The 19,612-nt window shown below is 31.3% G+C and overlaps 3 protein-coding genes across 3 annotated transcripts; 2 read left to right on the forward strand and 1 right to left on the reverse strand.

Moving 5' to 3' along the window:
- The first annotated feature begins 6,673 nt into the window (after positions 1-6,673).
- Positions 6,674-10,308, forward strand: LOC139862128 (anaerobic nitrite reductase HB2-like). The gene is made up of 5 exons (XM_071850679.1): positions 6,674-6,797; positions 8,737-8,831; positions 9,154-9,268; positions 9,357-9,473; positions 9,873-10,308. Exons 2-5 carry the CDS (start codon positions 8,737-8,739, stop codon positions 10,053-10,055), a joined length of 510 nt encoding a protein of 169 aa, XP_071706780.1. The 5' UTR covers positions 6,674-6,797; the 3' UTR covers positions 10,056-10,308.
- A 1,126-nt stretch (positions 10,309-11,434) lies between these two features.
- LOC139863363 (uncharacterized) lies at positions 11,435-13,586 on the reverse strand. The gene is made up of 5 exons (XM_071852001.1): positions 13,164-13,586; positions 12,867-13,014; positions 11,838-12,363; positions 11,658-11,708; positions 11,435-11,522 (listed from the first exon to the last, which is right to left on the reverse strand). The coding sequence occupies exons 1-5, from the start codon at positions 13,584-13,586 to the stop codon at positions 11,435-11,437; spliced, it is 1,236 nt and encodes a 411-aa protein (XP_071708102.1).
- Positions 13,587-14,344: 758 nt separating this feature from the next.
- On the forward strand, positions 14,345-18,074 carry LOC139862893 (ATPase GET3B-like). Its single transcript, XM_071851523.1, has 11 exons — positions 14,345-14,610; positions 15,309-15,520; positions 15,986-16,048; positions 16,158-16,268; positions 16,474-16,548; positions 16,635-16,703; positions 17,187-17,252; positions 17,334-17,408; positions 17,494-17,592; positions 17,684-17,818; positions 17,937-18,074. Exons 1-11 carry the CDS (start codon positions 14,415-14,417, stop codon positions 18,072-18,074), a joined length of 1,239 nt encoding a protein of 412 aa, XP_071707624.1. The 5' UTR covers positions 14,345-14,414.
- The last annotated feature ends 1,538 nt before the right edge of the window (positions 18,075-19,612 follow it).

Genomic DNA, 19,612 nt, shown 5'->3' on the forward strand with positions numbered 1-19,612 from the left:
TATATATATATATATATATATATATATATATATATATATATATATATATATATATATATATATATATATATATATATATATATATATATATATAATTATAAAACTTTGAATACATTATTTAAGAATACTCGTGTTACTTACTAAACAAAGTTAATAACGAATAATTTTATATAACAATGGTAAATTAATATATGTTATATATGAGTATTGTAATAAGAATAATTTATTAGTATTATATGTAGAAATTTATAGAAATATGATTACAAATTATAATATAAGTTATTATTATCATTACTTTCATTATTATTATTAATGTTAATAATAATATTAGCATTAATGTTATTATTCTCAATATATAATATATGGATATAAATTTGATACATATAATTTGCTATTATTATTTTTATTATTACTATTATCATTAAAAATCATTATTGTTATTATTATAATTATTATTAATTATTATTTTCATTTAAAATTATCATTTTAATGATTTCATTTATTTTTATCACCATTATGAATATTAATAGTATTATTTTATAAATATTATTATTATAATTTTTATTAAAGATATTAAAAGTATTATTATTATTTATAAAATTATATTTAATAATTATTAACATTAATTATATATATATATATATATATATATATATATATATATATATATATATATATATATATATATATAAATCAAGAAAAACTCGTACGAAATTTGTTAGATGTCTCTCTCAAGCTGTAGTTAAAACTTGTTTTGATCCCTAATCTGTTTAACGTCGATTTCCAATTCACAGAAACAATCCAAATTCAGTTGAGTGTCGATTTCACCTTTATAATTTTCCTTCTGACAGAATATTGAAGTGTCGGGCCAATCAAGCTATAATACAAACGATAATTGAGATAATCCAGTTGTTATTATATTTGTTAAAATTTATATAACCTCCTACTACTGCAATTCAAGTGAAAAGAGATAAATTAAATTAAAAATTTGAAGAACCTGCAAGACTACTCTGTTCTTGTTCTCATTTTTCAAAAAGCTCCAATTCAAATTAATTGTCAAAAACTAGAAATGCAGTTGTGTTATGAATCTTCTATTCAAACTATCTGCAAAAATACAGCCTTCAATTTCACAAATTGAGTACGAATTCATGAGTCAAAGTTTTTAAAAAAAAGTCAACCATTGTTCTTCATTAAAATTCGAAATTGTTTGGGCATCTCCAGTTAAATTGTCGATTGAGAAAGGTTATAAATGTGATTTGAAATCTTTTTGATGTTATAAGTTTTGTCTAAAACCTTCAAAAATTTCGAAATAGATGTTGAGTTGAGACGTATTCATCAGATGGCTGTGCAGATATTTATATATATATATATATATATATATATATATATATATATATATATATATATATATATATATATATATATATATATATATATATATATATATTATAAATTCAACTCAGACGCGATCTGATTATTTACGTTTTATTTCCATATCCAAATTAAAACTTTAATCTAGTTTTGTCAATTGTTGAGAGTCCCCTGGTATATTCGTTATGTGAAAAAGGAGATGAAAATAGGGACTGAGATAAATAAGTTATATATATTTAAAACCGTTTAATCTCAGAAAAACTTAAATGGCTGAGTGGTTAGGAGCATGTTCGGGTATTCGAGAGGTCGAGGGTTCAAACCTGATTCGTGGCAGTTTTTTTTAAGGTAGTCTATCTTATTTATTATTATTATTATTATTATTATTATTATTATTATTATTATTATTATTATTATTATTATTATTATTATTATTGTTGTTGTTGTTGTTGTTGTTGTTGTTGTTGTTGTTGTTGTTGTTGTTGTTATTATTAATTATTGGTATTATTACTAAGCATTATAGTTATTATTATTATCAGTGTTACTAATAAATATTAGTTAACTTTTATTATTATCATAAATATATATACAATTATAATTATTATTATCATTAAGATTATGATTATTATTAACATTATTAGTGTGAAAATAATATAATTTATTATTATTTCCAATATTATTAGTATTAGGATCATTTTATGATTAATAAGTATTAGTATTAATATAAGTGTTTTTTATTAACATTATCATTATTATTATGAGCATCATTATAAATGAACTTTTATTAAAATTATTATCATTAGTAGTAAAATGGGTATTTTTATAGCTATTATTAATATTAATATTATTATTGTTATCAGAAATACTAAAAGTATCATTATTTTAAATCTATCAATTTATTAAAAAATTAGTATACTCATTAATAATATTATTAGTAGTATCATTATTATTAACATTATAAGTATTATTAATTGTTTCGTCACGAGTATTATTAAGTAATTACTAAAATCAGTATCATAACTATCATTAACTGTTAAATTAATATTTTTACAATTATAATTAATAATATCATTATTATTATCATTAAAAGATATTATTATTAAGATTATAAGTATATAAATAAATTTATGGATTTACAAACTATGGATAAAATTATGATTTAGGTAAATTACTAATTATTAATATCATTATCATCAATATTATTACTAACACTACCATTAAATATATATATCTGCTCGATTACAAGCATATGTTTTAATATATATACGAATGTTATAGGTTCGTGAATCAAAGGCCAACCCTGCATTGTTCAATGTCGTCATATGTATTCTTACTACAAAATATAGTGTTGTGAGTTCATTTGATTCCCTTTTACTCTTTACATTTTTGGGACTGAGAATACATGCGCTGTTTTTACAACTGCTTTATTAAATGCTTTTGAAATATATTTTGAACTACGAATACATGAAATGCTTTTATAAATGTTTGACGAGATAGACACAAGCAAAACATTCCTCGAATGAATTATTATGCAGACAGAAGTTCTGCGAATTATTATTGAATTATGTGGACATGATAATTGCCGCCATTGAATTATGTGGACATGATAATTGCCGCCATTGAATTATGTGGACATGATAATTGCCGCCATTGAATTATGTGAACATGATAATTGCCACCGTTGAATTATGTGGACATGATAATTGCCACCATTGAATTATGTGAACATGATAATTGCCACCATTGAATTATGTGGACATGATAATTGCCACCAATTGATGTGAATGTTATGTATCGAGAGAATGATTTTTATACACAGGTTATGTGTATTAGTTTTTGTGCACGAGATATGTGTACGGTTACTAAGATTTATGAAAAAAATGGATTACGTACACGAGAAAGTTGTACTGTATTTAAAGGATATCGCATGTACATTACAGGTGGGTGTAGGATTCGGGCCTATTTGTACCATGCAGCATTTAAATCTTGTGGTCTATCAAAATGATGAATTTTATTGTTTTAAGATAAACCTATGAACTCACCAACCTTTTGGTTGACACTTGAAATCATGTTTATTCTCAGATATGAAAGAAACCTTCCGCTGTGCATTTGCTCATATTATAGATATTACTTGAAGTCATTCATGACATATTTCAAAAGACGTTGCATTCGAGTCGTCGAGTTCATCAAAATTATTATTAAGTCAATTATAGTTGGATATATTATGAAATGGTATGCATGCCGTCAACTTTCGATGTATTGAAAGTTTGTCTTTTAAAAACGAATGCAATGTTTGTAAAATGTATCATATAGAGGTCAAGTACCTCGCGATGTAACCAAATGTAATGTATTCGTCCAGATGGATTAGGACGGGTCGTTGTATTGACATCCCCGTCTGTTCCATGTATAGAAACCCTAGCCTAAATATAAAATAGACGTATGCTATTTGAGGTTAGTACACGTTGGTTTGCGTGTATTGTACATGTTGGTTGCATGTATGTTAAAACAGGAGTACTTATTATATAGACGTTAAAGTTTAGTTACCAGGGTGCTCAATCTTGTAGAATATTTTGATAAACGTTTCTGGATGAAACAACTGAAATCTTGTGATCCACCTTTATATACAGATTATGCGCAACATTAAAACTATGAACTCACCAACCTTTTTGTTGACACTTGAAAGCATGTTTATTCTCAGGTTCCTAGAAGTCTTCCGATGTTTGCTTATCTGTTATACAAGCTATGTGCATGGAGTCATACATGCTTTATTCGAGAAAACGTTGCATTCACAAAATCATCACCATGTATCTTATTTTGACTGCATTATCAACGGATGTAGTATTGTAAACTATTAATTACGGTGATTGTCTATATGTAGAAATCATCAAACGTCAAAAACCTTGAAATTTGATATTTAATTATGGCGTGCCTTTTCAAAAGAATGCAATGTTTACAAAACGTATCATGTAGAGGTCAGTACCTCACAGTGAAATCGATGAATGATGTATTCGTCCAAATGGATTTGGACGGGCCATCACACTTACCATCATTAGAGGTAGCAGAACCAATGGTGCTTCCACCATATGACGGAGACACAACAACTCGAATAAATGGACTCGGCGGACCGAGTTCATCCGGATCATCATCATTGTCGTCATCTTCATCTTCTGTGGGGAAAAACTGTCTGGAGCCACTATCGTCTTTTTCGTTTGGGGAATTGGAAGGTGCAGGATGATGATGACGATAAGATTAAGCGGTTTGTGTTTTTACTTTAGGTTTTTACCTTTTCACCGAATTCGCCTAAAAAAATTAAGTGAGGCGAAAATATAATTGTATACGTGGCGGGTTTTGATTGGTGAAAAATTTACGCCATATTCGCCCAAACTTTTTTCGCCTAAATCGCCTAATAGTGGTAGGTTAGGCGAAAACTTTTTAAATTTTGAAAATAAAAAGTAAGCGGAAGTATTGGGATGACGTGAAAGGTTTTCATTGGATATTAATGGTTTCGCCTAATTCGCCTAATGTGTAGGCGGCGAAATGCATGCTTATTTTTGTAAAAAATTGTCTGACATTGTTTATTTATGAGAGAGAAGGTGGTTTATGCTTATTTGAGTAATTTTCTCGTATAAGAATGTGGGAATTTTATATTATAGGCTCGCGCGATGCGGCGGAAGTTTTCGGGTTTCATACTCATATTTAAAGTAGTGTTATATATTTACAGAATTAAAAACACGTTAATGCGGGGGACGATATCATCGATATGATGTAGTTAGTTTGGATTATTTATTATATGTTTGTATATATGTTTGAAAAATAGTCCGAAATGTTTAGCGTTTTTTATAAAGCGTTCCTTTTACGTGTAGTTAGTTGCGTTGTGTTCGTAAAATTATTTCGAGCTGAACGATGGTGTCAGAAAAATTTAACTCGCGGACGTTAAAAATTTGGGTGGAGTTTGTTTTAAGTTATTTAATATAATAGTAATTTTACATGTAATGCCACTGAAGAAGTTGTAGGTTGAACAATAGTTTAGGGGCTGTTTTGTAATTGTTTGTTGAATGTCGTTTGGAAAGTTGAAAGTGCCACCAAAATTATATAGGATATAGTATTAATAATAATTAATAAATCATAAATAAAAGTATAAAAATAATAAAATATACTCGTAAATAAATAAAAAAATTATTTAACATAATTTTTAAAAAAAAATTTAACATAATACTTAAATACAAATAAATAATTAAGAATTAAGAGTACATGAATTAAGAATTCTAAACAATATATAAACTCTAGTTTAAAATACAAATTGATGATGATTGATGGAAAAGTTCACATGTATATAGCCACTTAGGTTTTTTTATATGGTTGGTCATCTACATTTGCAATAGTTACGCGGTTGATGCATCGGTCTAACGATCGTTAAAAATATCCATTAAATTTAGTCATGGGCCGTTCATGTGAGGATATTATGGCCATTATTAACCTCTTTTTTAATTCTCTTCTTCTCTTCCTCGAGCCCTAATTTTATTTCTTACATAATTCCATACAAAACAGATTAAAATCATCAACACATGATATCGAAGATTCTCGGGATATAACATACGTGTGCTTAACCAGCAACGACGAAATGAAATTCGGTGATTTGGGGTTTTAATTGTTTTGGAGTTATCTATATGAGCTCTGGTTTAGATTTAAGGTAGGCGGTTTTGAAGATGACAAAGATGATGATTCCGCCTAATACGCCTAAAAAGTTAGGTTAGGCGAAAATTTATAATACGCGTGGCAAGTTTTGATTGGTTTTATGGTTACGCCTAAGTCCCGTAAACAAATTTCGCATAATTCACCCAAAAAAGTTAGGTTAGGCGAAACTTAAAAAAAAAAAAAAGATGAGGGGGAAGTTTCTTGAACACGTGGTGCGTTTTGATTGGTTATAAGGATTTTCGCTTATATCGCCTAGACATTAGGCGAAATGTGTGTCTATGGTTAAGAAAATTCCTCTGACATTGATTATTTTTTAGAGAGAAGCTTCAATTTGCTGATTTGAGTAAATTACTCTAAAAAATTTATATTCATCTTATCTTATAAAATATGAATATCAATATGACAATACGAATAAAAACAGCAAACTATATGTAATCTAACTGAACTTATAATGGCAAATATTCAATGTAACTCTGAATGTTCTACTTATACTAGGAAATGAATATTGGTACAAGTACAGGGTCTAAAAACAAACTTTCTCCAACATTTATTTTTGACTTTATTTTTTTAACAAGTGGGTTAAGGGTTATCGGCTTATCGCCAACGTGCAAGTTATCCTGCACTTCACTGTCTTCACTCTGAAATCCATACATCCTTTAAATCTTTCGCCATATTCAGTCCTAGTAAAATTTCCATTTCCCCAAATAGAAAACAATCAAGGAAACTTTTTAAAGGTGAGATTTTTATTGATACCCTTACGCGTTTAATATGCAAGTTTACTATTATGTAATAATACATATATAATATCACCAATTTGGGGCTATTTTTAATATTAATGATTACGATTATGATTATGATTATTAATTGTGGGTTTTTTTGATGAAAGTTCACAGTTTGAAAGTTTTTTTCCTTTTTTTTTTTTAAGATGAGTTTCTTGACTATTTGTCTATTTTTTTTTTAAACTGGGTATTCAAACGGTCAATTTGACTAATCATAGGGAGACAAATCGCTACGCTAGCAGTCTGGAGTCATTTCAGGCGAACCTCCGTGGTCATGAGTGAATAACTGTAGGTGCCTGGAATCGAACCCATGACCTCCACTATGGAAGACCAGTGTCATAACCATTCAACTACCACACTCATACTATTTGTCTATCTATGATTAGGGTTTTAGTCTGTATTAAATTTAGATGAATCTTTGCATATAGGTGAATGAGTGACTTTTTTACCCCTCAAATTAGTTGTTTTTACAGATTTAGGCAAATGGAACAGTAACAATTGCAATTTTCTCTTTGAATATATTTATTATTTATTATTATAATTATAATATAATATAATATAATATAATATTTCTTTGAATATATTTATAACTAGCCCGGCCCGCGCGATGCCTAAATCTGTATTCATATTTAACGCAGTTTTATTTACAGAAGGAAAAACGGTCCGTGTGTTATGCGTCGTTGTTGGTGTCATCTGCTTAGTGTTTTTTAAAATCTGTCCGGTTCGAACGTAGTTAGTTTCGTTTTGTTGATAAAATTATTTCGAGTCTAACAGTGCTGGTGAAAAAATTTAACTCGTGGCGAGCAGGAAGATACGGGCTGTCGTTGTGTTTAGCGTTTTTTAAAAAGTGTTCGTTTCAGACGTAATTAGTATCGTTTGTTAATAAAATTATTTCGAGTCTGACGGTGCTGTCGGAAAAATTTAACTCGCGGTGAGCGGGAAGATACGGACTATCGTTGTGTTTAGCGTTTTTTAAAAATCGTCCGTTTTGCGTATAGTTAGTCCCGTTGGGTTCGTAAGATTTTTCCGAGTTGAACGGTGGTCCCGGTTAAGTTTAACTCGCACCGAGCGAGAAGATAGAGCCCGTTATAAATTCGGGTGAAATTGGGTTATTTTATTTTAATAAAATTATACATTTACACTTTTAACCCTTAAAATGTGTGAATTTGAGGGGGCCTTTTTATAAATGTAGTTAAAGTTGAAGGACCGTTTGTAATGTGAACGTAAAATCAAAACTACAACTTAATATAACTCGACATATTTTCTAACCACTTTTAGTATATGTAAGTATTAATTATTTAATTATAATATAATATGTGCAGGTTGTTTCAGTGTTGTTTAATGGATTCTTTTGCCCAAGTAATAATTCATTAACTTGGAAATACTAAAGAGAGGAGGAGAGAGTCAAAATGAAGATGAAATTGAATACATAACATGACAAAATACCCTCACCAAACTGAAAAGAATTAACTTCGACTTAACTATTGGACTATGTTTGAAGAATTTCCAAATTAATGGACTATTCATGTAAAAAAAGTTTCTTTTTGGATTATCCGTGCAATTTAGGACAAATCACAGGAGACTATCTGTGTAATTTTGTCTTTTTTTAAAACATTTGTTTTTTAAAATCACTACCACCTCATAAGTCATAACACAAACCACCACCTCATCATATAGCTTTGATTCGTAGTGTCCTTCAAAGATAACCCAACCCACCACCTCATAGCTTGTATTTACCATTACTTTGACTTTATGTTTTGCCAAATGTTTCACATATATTGATAAGTTACTTTCTTATCCCTATAGATATTGTTGGCTATATGATTCACACCCCATATTTATACATAGTGTATGGTACAGAGTAAGAGTACTAAAATTTAACTAACATTAAAAGATGGGTTTCAGTGAAGAACAAGAAGCATTGGTTAAGGACTCATGGGAGATTGTGAGGCACAACATCTCTGCCCTCAGTCTATATTTTTTTACTCAGTAAGCTTTGATATATATGTTCATAGAAATAGAAATTAATTATTGTTTACTTAGTTTTGGTATATTTTATGTTCTTTAAAAATTGTTACATGTTTTCAAAAGAAGAAGGTGCACTATCGCTTTGATTTCTCTTCCTATGAATTTCATTTCGCACCGGAAACTATTTTTGGAATCCGGCGTCGGGACTGATGGGATTTTTAGGCGTCAGTCTTAAAAAAAAAAAAAAATGTAGTAATAGGTTACTACCACATCTATCTGTGTCATTTGATGCAATGAAACGATTAATTAACGAATTATTGATATTAAATATTAATGATAAAAGGGTACTAGAGATGGCACCTTCTGCAAAGGGATTATTTTCGTTTTTGAAGGATACAGATGAAATTCCTGAAGATAACCCAAGAGTCAAGTCCCATGCTTACATAGTTTTCAAAATGGTGAGGATAACTATATGTGATTTGCCTTTGTTTATTATTATTATTTTTTTTTTATATATGTAAACATATAAATGTGATTGCGTTGAAGACATGTGACGCAGCAATTCACTTAAGGGAAAAAAGAGAAGTTGTGATTTCTGATTTTGCACTCAAGCATTTGGGGTCTGTTCATCTTCAAAAAGGAATTGTTGGTCCTCACTTTGAGGTACATTTTATTTATTTTATCTATAGGGGGTGATATTTTACAAGTATATTTAAGTAACTGAACCTCAATTTTAAATAGCTATTTTGATATGATTGGGTGGTGGGAACTCCTTTTCGCCAGTGAATTCAATCTTGCTGTTCAAAAAAATAAAAATAAAAAATTATATAGCTATTTTGTTTTTGGAAATGTTCGGATTGAAGAGCATAGCAGCACTGAATTGTCAACACACATTTCAAAAGTTACAAACAAACGTATTGAATGTTGTACGATCATTAAGTGTTAAATCGTTAAATTCAACTGTAATTGACTCACAACATAGTAGCATTTAGAGTTGTCTTTATGATTTCTTATTAATTAAACGACCTTTTAATTTAACAATGGAATGATAAAATTATGAAGGTGGTTAAGGAAGCAGTGCTGAGAACAGTGGAGAAAGGTGTGGGGGATAAATGGAGTGAAGAGATGAAGGGTGCTTGGACTGAAGCTTATGATCAACTTGCCGCTGTCATTCAAAATGAGATGAAGAAAGAAGCTACAGAAACACATGAGATAGAAAAAGAGCCTGCAGCAATAAACTCTTAATTCATTTGCAAAAAACATGGATTCGAATGAAATTTTTAGCATAATCGTATTTATCCATGTTACAAACCATATATATGCTTGGGTGTTAATCATCTTGATCGATCTAATTTTCATACATGTCTAATTAGATATAAATAATTAAGATGACGATAATCAATTTGTTATAGCTTTCCTTAAGGACATATCCATTATGCATAATGGATCATAGACAATAATCTTTATTTTACAATGTTAGCTTCTAAGGCGTAATGTTTTTTCTTTTCTTTTCTTTCCAAGTTTACGATATGTATGTTGAATAAAGTGGATTATGTATGTAATGGACCATGAATTGGATCATGCTATGATTATCAGAAATCATGAACCAGAATATCAAAACATTCATCAATATATTTATTAAATTCCATAACATACAAGTCCCTCAAAATAATCATATGCCAATAAACCCATTACTCCAAATTCGAATTCGTATGTTTGTAATCCATTCAGAATTTGTGATCCATTCCGAATGTTTGTAATCCAACCCCAAATTCTGAAAGTTTGTAATCCATTCTGAATTTGCAATCCATCCTGAATTTGTAATCCATTGGCATGTTAATATATGATATATGGCATGTTTGTAATCCATTCCAAATTGATAATCCATTTCGAATAAACTCAAATTCGTTACTTGCAATCACCACCTCCAAGAATTTCGAATAAATCCATTACCCCAAATTCTGAACAAACTCATTACTTTTGAGAAATGAGAAGAAGACGAAAGAGAAAAGAAGCACCGAAACAGGTGTTTATGTGAAATGAAGAAGAAAGGGAACTTAAGAAGCTCAAATGACTATTTTATCCTCATGTGCATAATATGTGAGAGAATTTAACGACTTTTTAATGATCGTTATCATTTTGAACTCCCTGTGCAACGAGTGTAAATTACATGGATTCCCTAAGACGGAAAATTTCTTTTGGACCCCGTTAGCATTTTGAACATACTGCATAGACTCCCCACACAATTTTGTCTTCATTTAAAGGTTAATAAATTAATTTTACATCATTCATAAGTTCATTATAAATGGTTATCAGTCGTTCAGAATCATGATAAATCAAAACCTCTAAATTTTTCAGAGTTTGAATAATTTAACACTTAATCATTCAACTTTTTCAAACACGCTCATAATAAGGCCACTTTTTAAAGTAAAAAGTAAATATGAAGGGATGTTCACCTTTAGTTAGCATTTTCATAATGCCAAAACGCTTTTATGGGACGTTTTGGATCGAAGCGCTGTGCGTGTTTGAATGACAATAAAGTAAAACGTTCAACCTCTTTTTTTGTCTTTTACACTTTTCACCATATTTTAAATCAACCCTAAATTCAATCATACCTTATTAAGTCACCACAGCCCTCCCCTACAACTAATCCCGCTACACTCATTTTTCTCCGCAACATTGCCACGTAATAGTCTTATCACACCAAAACTTCTGAAACATTTTCATGTCACGGTCATTGTTAATATTGTTCTAGTTATCATATATTTTTTTTAGGACAACCAAAATTTATTGAAAACAAACGAGCTAACCTAGCAAGGAGCTAGGAAAGGCCCGCCACCAAATTACAATGGCTTTACACGCCAATCATTCCAATTTACATCATTTTTTCCTCTACTTCTATACCAATTAAATGAAAATAAACAAATAGAATCAAACAAAATACAACGTTTCATCGGGTGCTGCTGAAATAACTTGCTATTCCTGAACTTCCAAATGTGCCAAACTATAGAAGCGACGATAACATACAATCTGGACTTTACATCCTCGGATTCACGCCAATCTTCAAACCAAGCTATCCAATCGGTCCACTCTGAAAAACTAGGCAACAACACGTTGGTCCAAATCAGCACCCTTCTCCACAGTTCATACGCCACTTCGCAATCGAACATAATATGATGAATAGACTCGACAAAGTGATTACATGAAACACACCCAATCGACTCAATTTCCAAGCCACGACGTGATAAATTGAACCGAGTTGGGAGCCTATCTAGTGCCAATCTCCAAATAAAAATATTGATTTTACGTGGTACTTGCTTCACCCACATAGTGTATAAACTAGCAGAAGGTAAAACAAAATCATCAATATATGATCTAGTATTGCTTACCGAGTATCCAACCTCATCCGATAAAGACCAAATCCAAGAGTCAATGCCTTCTCCGAAAACAACTTGAGTAAGACGCTCATGAAGCTCATGTACAGTAGCCTCATTAGTTTCCCCTATGTTAGAGCGGTTCCAAACCCACGTCCATGAACTATTTACGAACCTGTCTGCAATCGAACAGTCCTCGTCTGTCTCTAATCAAAATAATCTTCTAATTTTTTTCTTTCAACGCACCATCACCTAGCCAGTTGTCCTTCCAAAATCGGATATTAGAACCATTACCAATTTTAACCGAAGTACGTCCATAGGTAATGAGCCTGCCGATTTAGCCTTTAAAAACGAGGAGACGATGGATGGCCAAATGGCAGAACCTTTCGGCCCATTTTCTAAACCCCCGGATTCACCATAAATAGATTTAATTACACGAGCCCATAAAGTGTTAGGATGAGATACGAATCGCCAAATCCATTTGAACATGAGAGCAAGGTTAAATGAACGTAAACTCCCAATATCAAGTCCTCCTTTTTCTCGAGAAGCTAATGCTAAATCCCAACGAACCCAATGCATTTTCTTTGAATCGCATGTACTTCCCCAAAAAAATTAGCTCTTAACTTTTCTAACTCGTTAATTACAAATTCAGGGCATTTAAAAACTGACAAATAATAAATACCTAAACTTCCCAAAACCGACTTGATCAACGTTAAGCGACCTCCTATAGATAGAAGATTCACCTTACAACCCGAAAGTTTTTTAAGGAACCGATCTTTAAGAACATTCCAAGATGTGATTCTTTTCATATTGGCACCCCATAGGTAATCCTAGATACATAAAAGGAAACGTACCTTTAGAACATCCTAGCTCAATAACATACTCATCAACCATCGAGTCAAGAACACCAATCCCAAATAAATGAGATTTATTCACATTTATTTTTTAAACCAGAGAATGAATAAAAATCGTTCAGAACTTGAAGCGAATTCAATAAACCATCCCTGTTCCAATCTGAAATAATTACCACGTCATCGGCATAAAATAGATGCGATATTTTAACATCCGACCCAATAGATGCACCCGTGATCTCACCTGAATCTACTTTCTCCTTCAAACACAAACGAAGGCCTTCCATTACCAATAAGAATAAATACGGACTCAACGAATCACCTTGTCGAAGACCACGAAAAAGATTAAATTCTCCCGTAGGGCTACCATTCACGAGAACTGAGGTGCGTGCCGAATGTAAACACATCTGGATCAACCCCCGCCAAGTATCACCGAAACCCAAAGAAACAAACATGTGATCCAAAAATTCCCATCTCACCGAATCATATGCCTTCTCGAAGTCATCCTTGAAGATCATTAGTTTATTCTTTTTTCTTTTATACCAATCCATCAGTTCACTAACAATAAATGGACCGTCGAGAATTTGTCTCCCTTTAATAAAAGCGGACTGCTCCTTACTAATAATTTTATCAATCACTAAAGATAAGCGTTTAGCTAGAATTTTAGTGATGATCTTATATTGAACACCAATAAGCGAAATCGGCCTGTAGTCTTTAATACCCGGAGGATTAGACACTTTAAGAATTAAAGTGATAAAGGATTAGACATATTAATTGGTGTTACATGTTATTTTTCCACTTATTGTTATAAAGTTTATTTTCTTTTATATGTAATATGAATCAAATTATAATAACTATGTAATAATTAAATTTATCAAAAGGACTTTGAGGTACGCCTGCAATGACTTCGGGCTGCTCGCGTAGCGAGTAGTCGCCCTGAGATTAGTCAAGTTAACCGTTTGGATATCCAGGTAAAAAAAAAAAAAAAACTTTGATTAAGCAATATTGAGTTAACTTATTAACTTTCAAAATATGAGTTTAAGTCACTTGTTGAACTATTTATAATTGAGTGTGTGTTTGTCTTTATAATATACTAACTATGTAATATGTAATCTAATCTAATCTAATTGAATTGTTAAAACTTAATAGCAAATATCCAGTGTAACGATGAATGAAGAAATGAAGATTTTTACAAGTACAGGGACTAAAAAAACTTTCTCCAACTAAACAAAATTTTCACCGGTGGGTCATCTCCAACCGTGCAAGTTATCTCGGAGTAGTTCACTCTGCTAGACATAATCATAATCATGATCATCATATAAAAACCTGTACATCCTTCAATTCTTTTTTAATTTTCCCCCAAAAAAAACCAAACAAAAATGGCAATAACACCTTATCAAGCCACTACTTCCATGTACTCTTCTTCTTATTCATTGAACCGGGTCACATCGATATCAGGAACCGGGTTTATTGCTTGCTCAACTTCTTTTAATCCATATAAACTTGATGCAATCTTCAGTTCTAGTAAAATTTCCATTTCTCTAAAAAGAAGACAATCGAGGAAACTGTTTAAAGGTGAGATTTTTATTGATACCCTTACGTGTTTGATATGCCAATTTATTATATAGATACATATATATATCACCAATTTGGGGCTAATTTTAATGATAATTAATTGTGGGTTTAGTCGATGAAGTTTTATAGTTTAAATGGTTTAGCTTTTGTTTTAGTTTCAAAATTACATTCTTGACGATATGATGAGGGTTTTAGATTGTATTGAATGTAGATGAATCTTTGCATATATGTGAATATTTGCTGGTTTTGTCACTGCAAGTCATGAACTTTGTATATTAATAGCACAGTCAATTTGTTTAGTTAGTTATAACTAGTTGATTAATTTTGGGCTGAATTTCGATTTTTCAATGTAGTAGGTATTATCAGAATAGTTTATGCTTGAAACGTCGAACATAGCTACAAAAATATGGCCTCTTTTGTGGAAAGTTTGTCAAGTTAAATTTCTCTATTTGCTAAAATTAAGAACAATGATTGGTTTGATACAAATTGGCTTGCAGGTATGGTTTAAATAGTATCTTTGATCTTTGATAGTTGTTTTAGGTTATCTGCAACCTAAAATGAATTATGATGGTGAAGAAAGTTAACATTTCAAAGACTAATATTATTTTCTAAAATTACAGGACACCAAAATAGGATGTTAACAAATTGTATCCTTATGATATTTTACATGCTTAATTTGATAATTTGAATGATTGCAGTGAGAGCAACAGTAGCTCCAGTTGAAACAACAGCTGATTTTGATGAAATGGTTTCGGGGACTCAAAGAAAGTATTATATGTTAGGTGGAAAAGGCGGTGTTGGCAAAACGAGTTGTGCTGCTTCACTTGCTGTCAAATTTGCAAATAATGGACATCCAACTCTTGTAGTTTCAACTGATCCCGCACATTCTTTAAGCGATTCTTTTTCCCAAGTAATTCATTAAATTTCCTTCACTTATTGTTCGATTGAATAATATTATTTGTCACATTATTAAAAAATAGAGAAGTCGGGCCGGTTCGGTAAAGATCAAATTGGGTGGGTTGTAAGTTGTAACATGTAATTTTTAGTATGGGTCAAAAAGGGCCACTTTGACGGAAAAAATTGTGTCTATATTTTATAAACAGGAAAACAGTATTAGTACAATAACAATCTAAATTAAACAATTTAGGACCTTCAACCCATATAACCTGTTCCCTTTCTAGCTGAATTTCTATTCACATTTTCACCAGTGCGAAATACACCACTACTCATCCTCGACCATTTATAAGTAAATGGGTTGAAATTACTACCTCTAGATATCACCTTTTCTCATATTGATTTTATTTGCTTTGTTTTCACTATATGTAAAGCTGTTTCAAATCCTGCATTTTATCTATTTTTTGTTTATTTTTTTAAGGATTTGACTGGAGGAACTCTTGTGCCTGTTGAAGGACCTCTTGCTCCTCTCTTTGCTCTCGAGGTTTGTTTGATAAATCCTCTTGCTTTGATATTTATTTTTTCATTTGTAAGTTACATTTTTATTGTTATAGTTGCGCACTTGTTTTAACGATATTGGTTACGCTTGTCAGATAAATCCCGAGAAAGCAAGGGAAGAGTTTCGCGATGTAAGCAAGACGAACGGTGGAACTGGAGTCAAAGATTTCATGGACGGCATGGGTCTCGGAATGCTCGCTGATCAAGTAATTAAATTACCAAATGATAACCAAACTTTTTTAAGTTGACTCATTAATAAATAGTATATAACCTAAATTAATAAATAGTATATAACCTAAATTGACCCATTTCACATATCCGTTTTTAAGTTGGAGTTACGTTAAGTTTTGAGTTAAATTCTTTTTCATTTGACTATATTCTTTTTGTTTTTGTTTTTTTTGATTAATTAAGTTAGGAGAGCTGAAACTAGGGGAGCTATTGGATACACCTCCTCCTGGATTAGATGAAGCTATTGCGATTTCCAAGGTAATATTCATGTTAGTGTTTGTATAAGTTTGTAGCTAATTTTCTCTTTTTTGAATATCATGTTGATTGCATAAATGTCTTGACAGGTTATCCAGTTTCTTGAATCACAAGAATACAATATGTTTACACGCATAGTATTTGATACTGCACCTACGGTACGTAACCTGATCGTGTTTTACTTTAAAAAATGTTTTAGAATTATAGTTGCAGGAAGGCCTTTAAACGATCCGAACAAACACGAAGGGAGCCTGTTCGTGTTTATTCCTTAATGTTTTACCGAACATACGAACGGATAATGCACAAATTTCCGTGTTCATGTTCGTTTATTATGGAAATATATTTGATCATGAACATAAATGAACGCAAACGAACAGATATATAAGTTGATGTTTAGTCACAAGACTAATGGATGAAGTCATACTCATAGAAATTTCCCTAATATGAATCACATTATCGATAATGATATGAAATTATTTTTTTATAATGACAAATCATCTTTGTATTCGTTCATTTAACTAAATGAACAAACATAAACTAACTTCCTGCTGAACGGTTCACAAAATGTTAGCCGAACGTTTGGTTCGCTTACAGGCCTAGTTGCCAGTAACCTTTTTGACATTATTATTTTGTGCTAATAGGGTCATACACTGCGGCTTTTATCATTGCCTGATTTCTTAGACGCATCAATTGGAAAGATATTAAAGGTAAATTTATTAACTCAAAAAACATACCGTTTGTCTTGTTTTATGATAAAATTCTAATCTTGTTTACAATTTTAAATGCAGCTTAGGCAGAAAATATCATCAGCAACTTCAGCTATAAAAAATGTATTCGGTCAAGAAGAAACTCGTCAAGATGCTGTAAGCACTATCGTAAGCTGGAAGAACACTATTTGACTAAAATCATATAACTAACCATATATCTCTCTTTTGCATGCTCGTGTAGTCAGATAAACTAGAAAAACTAAGGGAGAGGATGATTAAAGTACGCGAGCTTTTTCGTGATACCGACTCAACAGAATTCGTTATAGTAACAATTCCTACGGTAATACCTTCTATCAACATTTACTGCTCGTATTTTGACCTTGAATTTGAATTTGATGTTCTGAACTTGTCTTAATATTAATTTTAATAAGGTAATGGCAATAAGTGAGTCATCAAGGCTGCGTGCTTCACTTACTAAAGAAAACGTTCCTGTCAAAAGACTTATTGTTAATCAAATTCTTCCCCCATCTGCTTCGGACTGCAAATTTTGTGCCATGAAAAGGAAGGTACTGATTCATTACATCAAAATTATATTACACATTTACTGATTCATTAGAATAATTACAATATTATTAAGGGGTCTTCCTAGTTAAATTCTAACTGTACGTTTAATAAATATTTCAGGACCAAACACGCGCAATTGATATGATCCGAAGTGATCCGGAGCTATCCAGTTTGCTCTTGGTGCAGGCCCCACTTGTCGATGTAGAAATCAGAGGTGTTCCAGCTCTTCAATTCTTAGGGGACATGATTTGGAAATAAATTACACATTTTATCTCATCACCTTGATAATGTAAGTTCTCTCAACCTTATTATTTTGACTTTTCTTGTTTCTTTGTCAAAGTTTGAGGTGGCAAAATGGGCGGGTCGGGCATATTAGTGACTTAGTGAGGTGACAGGCTAAGCAAATAATTTTTCATGCGGGTCAGATTGATCCAGAACTTTGTTTTTTGTATTATCTTTATTATTAATTATTAAATACTTAGCTTCGAATTTGGTTAAGACAATTGCGATACTTTAATAAGTCCTCCATTTTATGACCAGTCTTTCATAATATTTATCAGTGTGTTGGTGCGCCTGACGATTTCTAAGAATTTCGAACTACATATTTGTTACTATGTCAATGTCTAGTGCCGTCATTGATGATGTGCAAGTGGTACGAACGTACAGGGCGTCTATATCTTTGATTGTTGAAGAATCGAGAGGGAAAAAAGTTAGTATCCGATGTTCGTTTTATGGTGAAACTATTGGTTGTTAAGCAATAGATTATCAAACAAAATGTTAACTTGATATCATGTTACCTCAAATGTTACCTCTAATAGTTGTATGTATCCTTGTGACTTTTAGTTTATTACGAGTTTTTTTTAATCTTTTTGTTAATGAGGTTGGAGGTTAAAACGTCATTTATATATAAGATTATACACAATTATGTTTAAAGCAAGCATTTTTATTTCTTATAAGTTTGATTTTTACTTCTTGTGTCTTGCGCTTGTATTTTCAACATTATGTGTTCAATACATGAGTGGAAGTTCATTGCTTTTTGGTTTTCTCAATTTATTGTGTACCGTCTGTTCGATTTTGAAATTTATTTGGGAGCAAAATAAATCCGAATTGAACTGAATTTGGATTTGAAAATTCAAACCTGATGAAAAACGGAATTTGACAGCATAAATGATACTTGTTTTTTTTTTTTCAACTAAGAAATCATATCACAATTGTATAGGAATCAGATCTATAAGACTAGATACAATGAATATATAATGGAAAATAATAAACTAATACTCCACATAATTAACAAAACCATCAATCTGCACATAGATTTTTTTTTTTTTTTTTTTTTTTGGCGAAAAAACGAATACTAATATAGAACCGGGATCGTTTTCCAAAGGAATCGTTTTCCAAAGGAAAACGCCTTCAAACAGGAATACAAAAGGACAAGGGAAACGGGGAAGCTGTCACCTAAGAAGCACAACTAAACAGAAATTATCTACAAACGTGCTTCCCTAACATCCCCAAAAAAATCTTGCAAACAAATTAACCAAAATAACCGAATATTACACTAAGATACAAGGAATGAGAACAACCGAAGAACACAAGACGGACCACACCAATCAACCTCGAGGACCCGCCCTTTTTAATTTTTCATTAACCGTCTCTTTCAAAGAATTCTTTTCAGATCGATTCTCAATCTTGTAAGACAGTACATTAGCAGATCCATCACCCGGCGCGCTCTCCCCAGCTAAACGTGTCATCATATCAGCGAATGTTGCAAGTGCCTCCGCGGACATATTTCCATTCTC

The sequence above is a fragment of the Rutidosis leptorrhynchoides genome, chromosome 8, assembly GCF_046630445.1.
Source record: "Rutidosis leptorrhynchoides isolate AG116_Rl617_1_P2 chromosome 8, CSIRO_AGI_Rlap_v1, whole genome shotgun sequence".
Lineage (NCBI taxonomy): Eukaryota > Viridiplantae > Streptophyta > Magnoliopsida > Asterales > Asteraceae > Rutidosis > Rutidosis leptorrhynchoides.

Excerpts from the sequence above, each read along its gene's own strand:
- LOC139862128 (XM_071850679.1), top strand. The coding sequence starts at position 8,737 with ATGGGTTTCAGTGAAGAACAAGAAGCATTGGTTAAGGACTCATGGGAG. Across the intron at positions 9,269-9,356 it reads CTTACATAGTTTTCAAAATG|ACATGTGACGCAGCAATTCA; the intron begins GTGAGGATAACT and ends ATTGCGTTGAAG. Across the intron at positions 9,474-9,872 it reads TTGTTGGTCCTCACTTTGAG|GTGGTTAAGGAAGCAGTGCT; the intron begins GTACATTTTATT and ends AAAATTATGAAG.
- LOC139863363 (XM_071852001.1), bottom strand. The coding sequence starts at position 13,586 with ATGGATTGGTATAAAAGAAAAAAGAATAAACTAATGATCTTCAAGGAT. Across the intron at positions 12,364-12,866 it reads GTCGGTTTTGGGAAGTTTAG|ACAGGTTCGTAAATAGTTCA; the intron begins GTATTTATTATT and ends GTTCGATTGCAG. Across the intron at positions 11,523-11,657 it reads GATTGGCGTGTAAAGCCATT|AAGTTTTGGTGTGATAAGAC; the intron begins GTAATTTGGTGG and ends AAAATGTTTCAG.
- LOC139862893 (XM_071851523.1), top strand. The coding sequence starts at position 14,415 with ATGGCAATAACACCTTATCAAGCCACTACTTCCATGTACTCTTCTTCT. Across the intron at positions 15,521-15,985 it reads TAAGCGATTCTTTTTCCCAA|GATTTGACTGGAGGAACTCT; the intron begins GTAATTCATTAA and ends TATTTTTTTAAG. Across the intron at positions 16,549-16,634 it reads AAGCTATTGCGATTTCCAAG|GTTATCCAGTTTCTTGAATC; the intron begins GTAATATTCATG and ends ATGTCTTGACAG.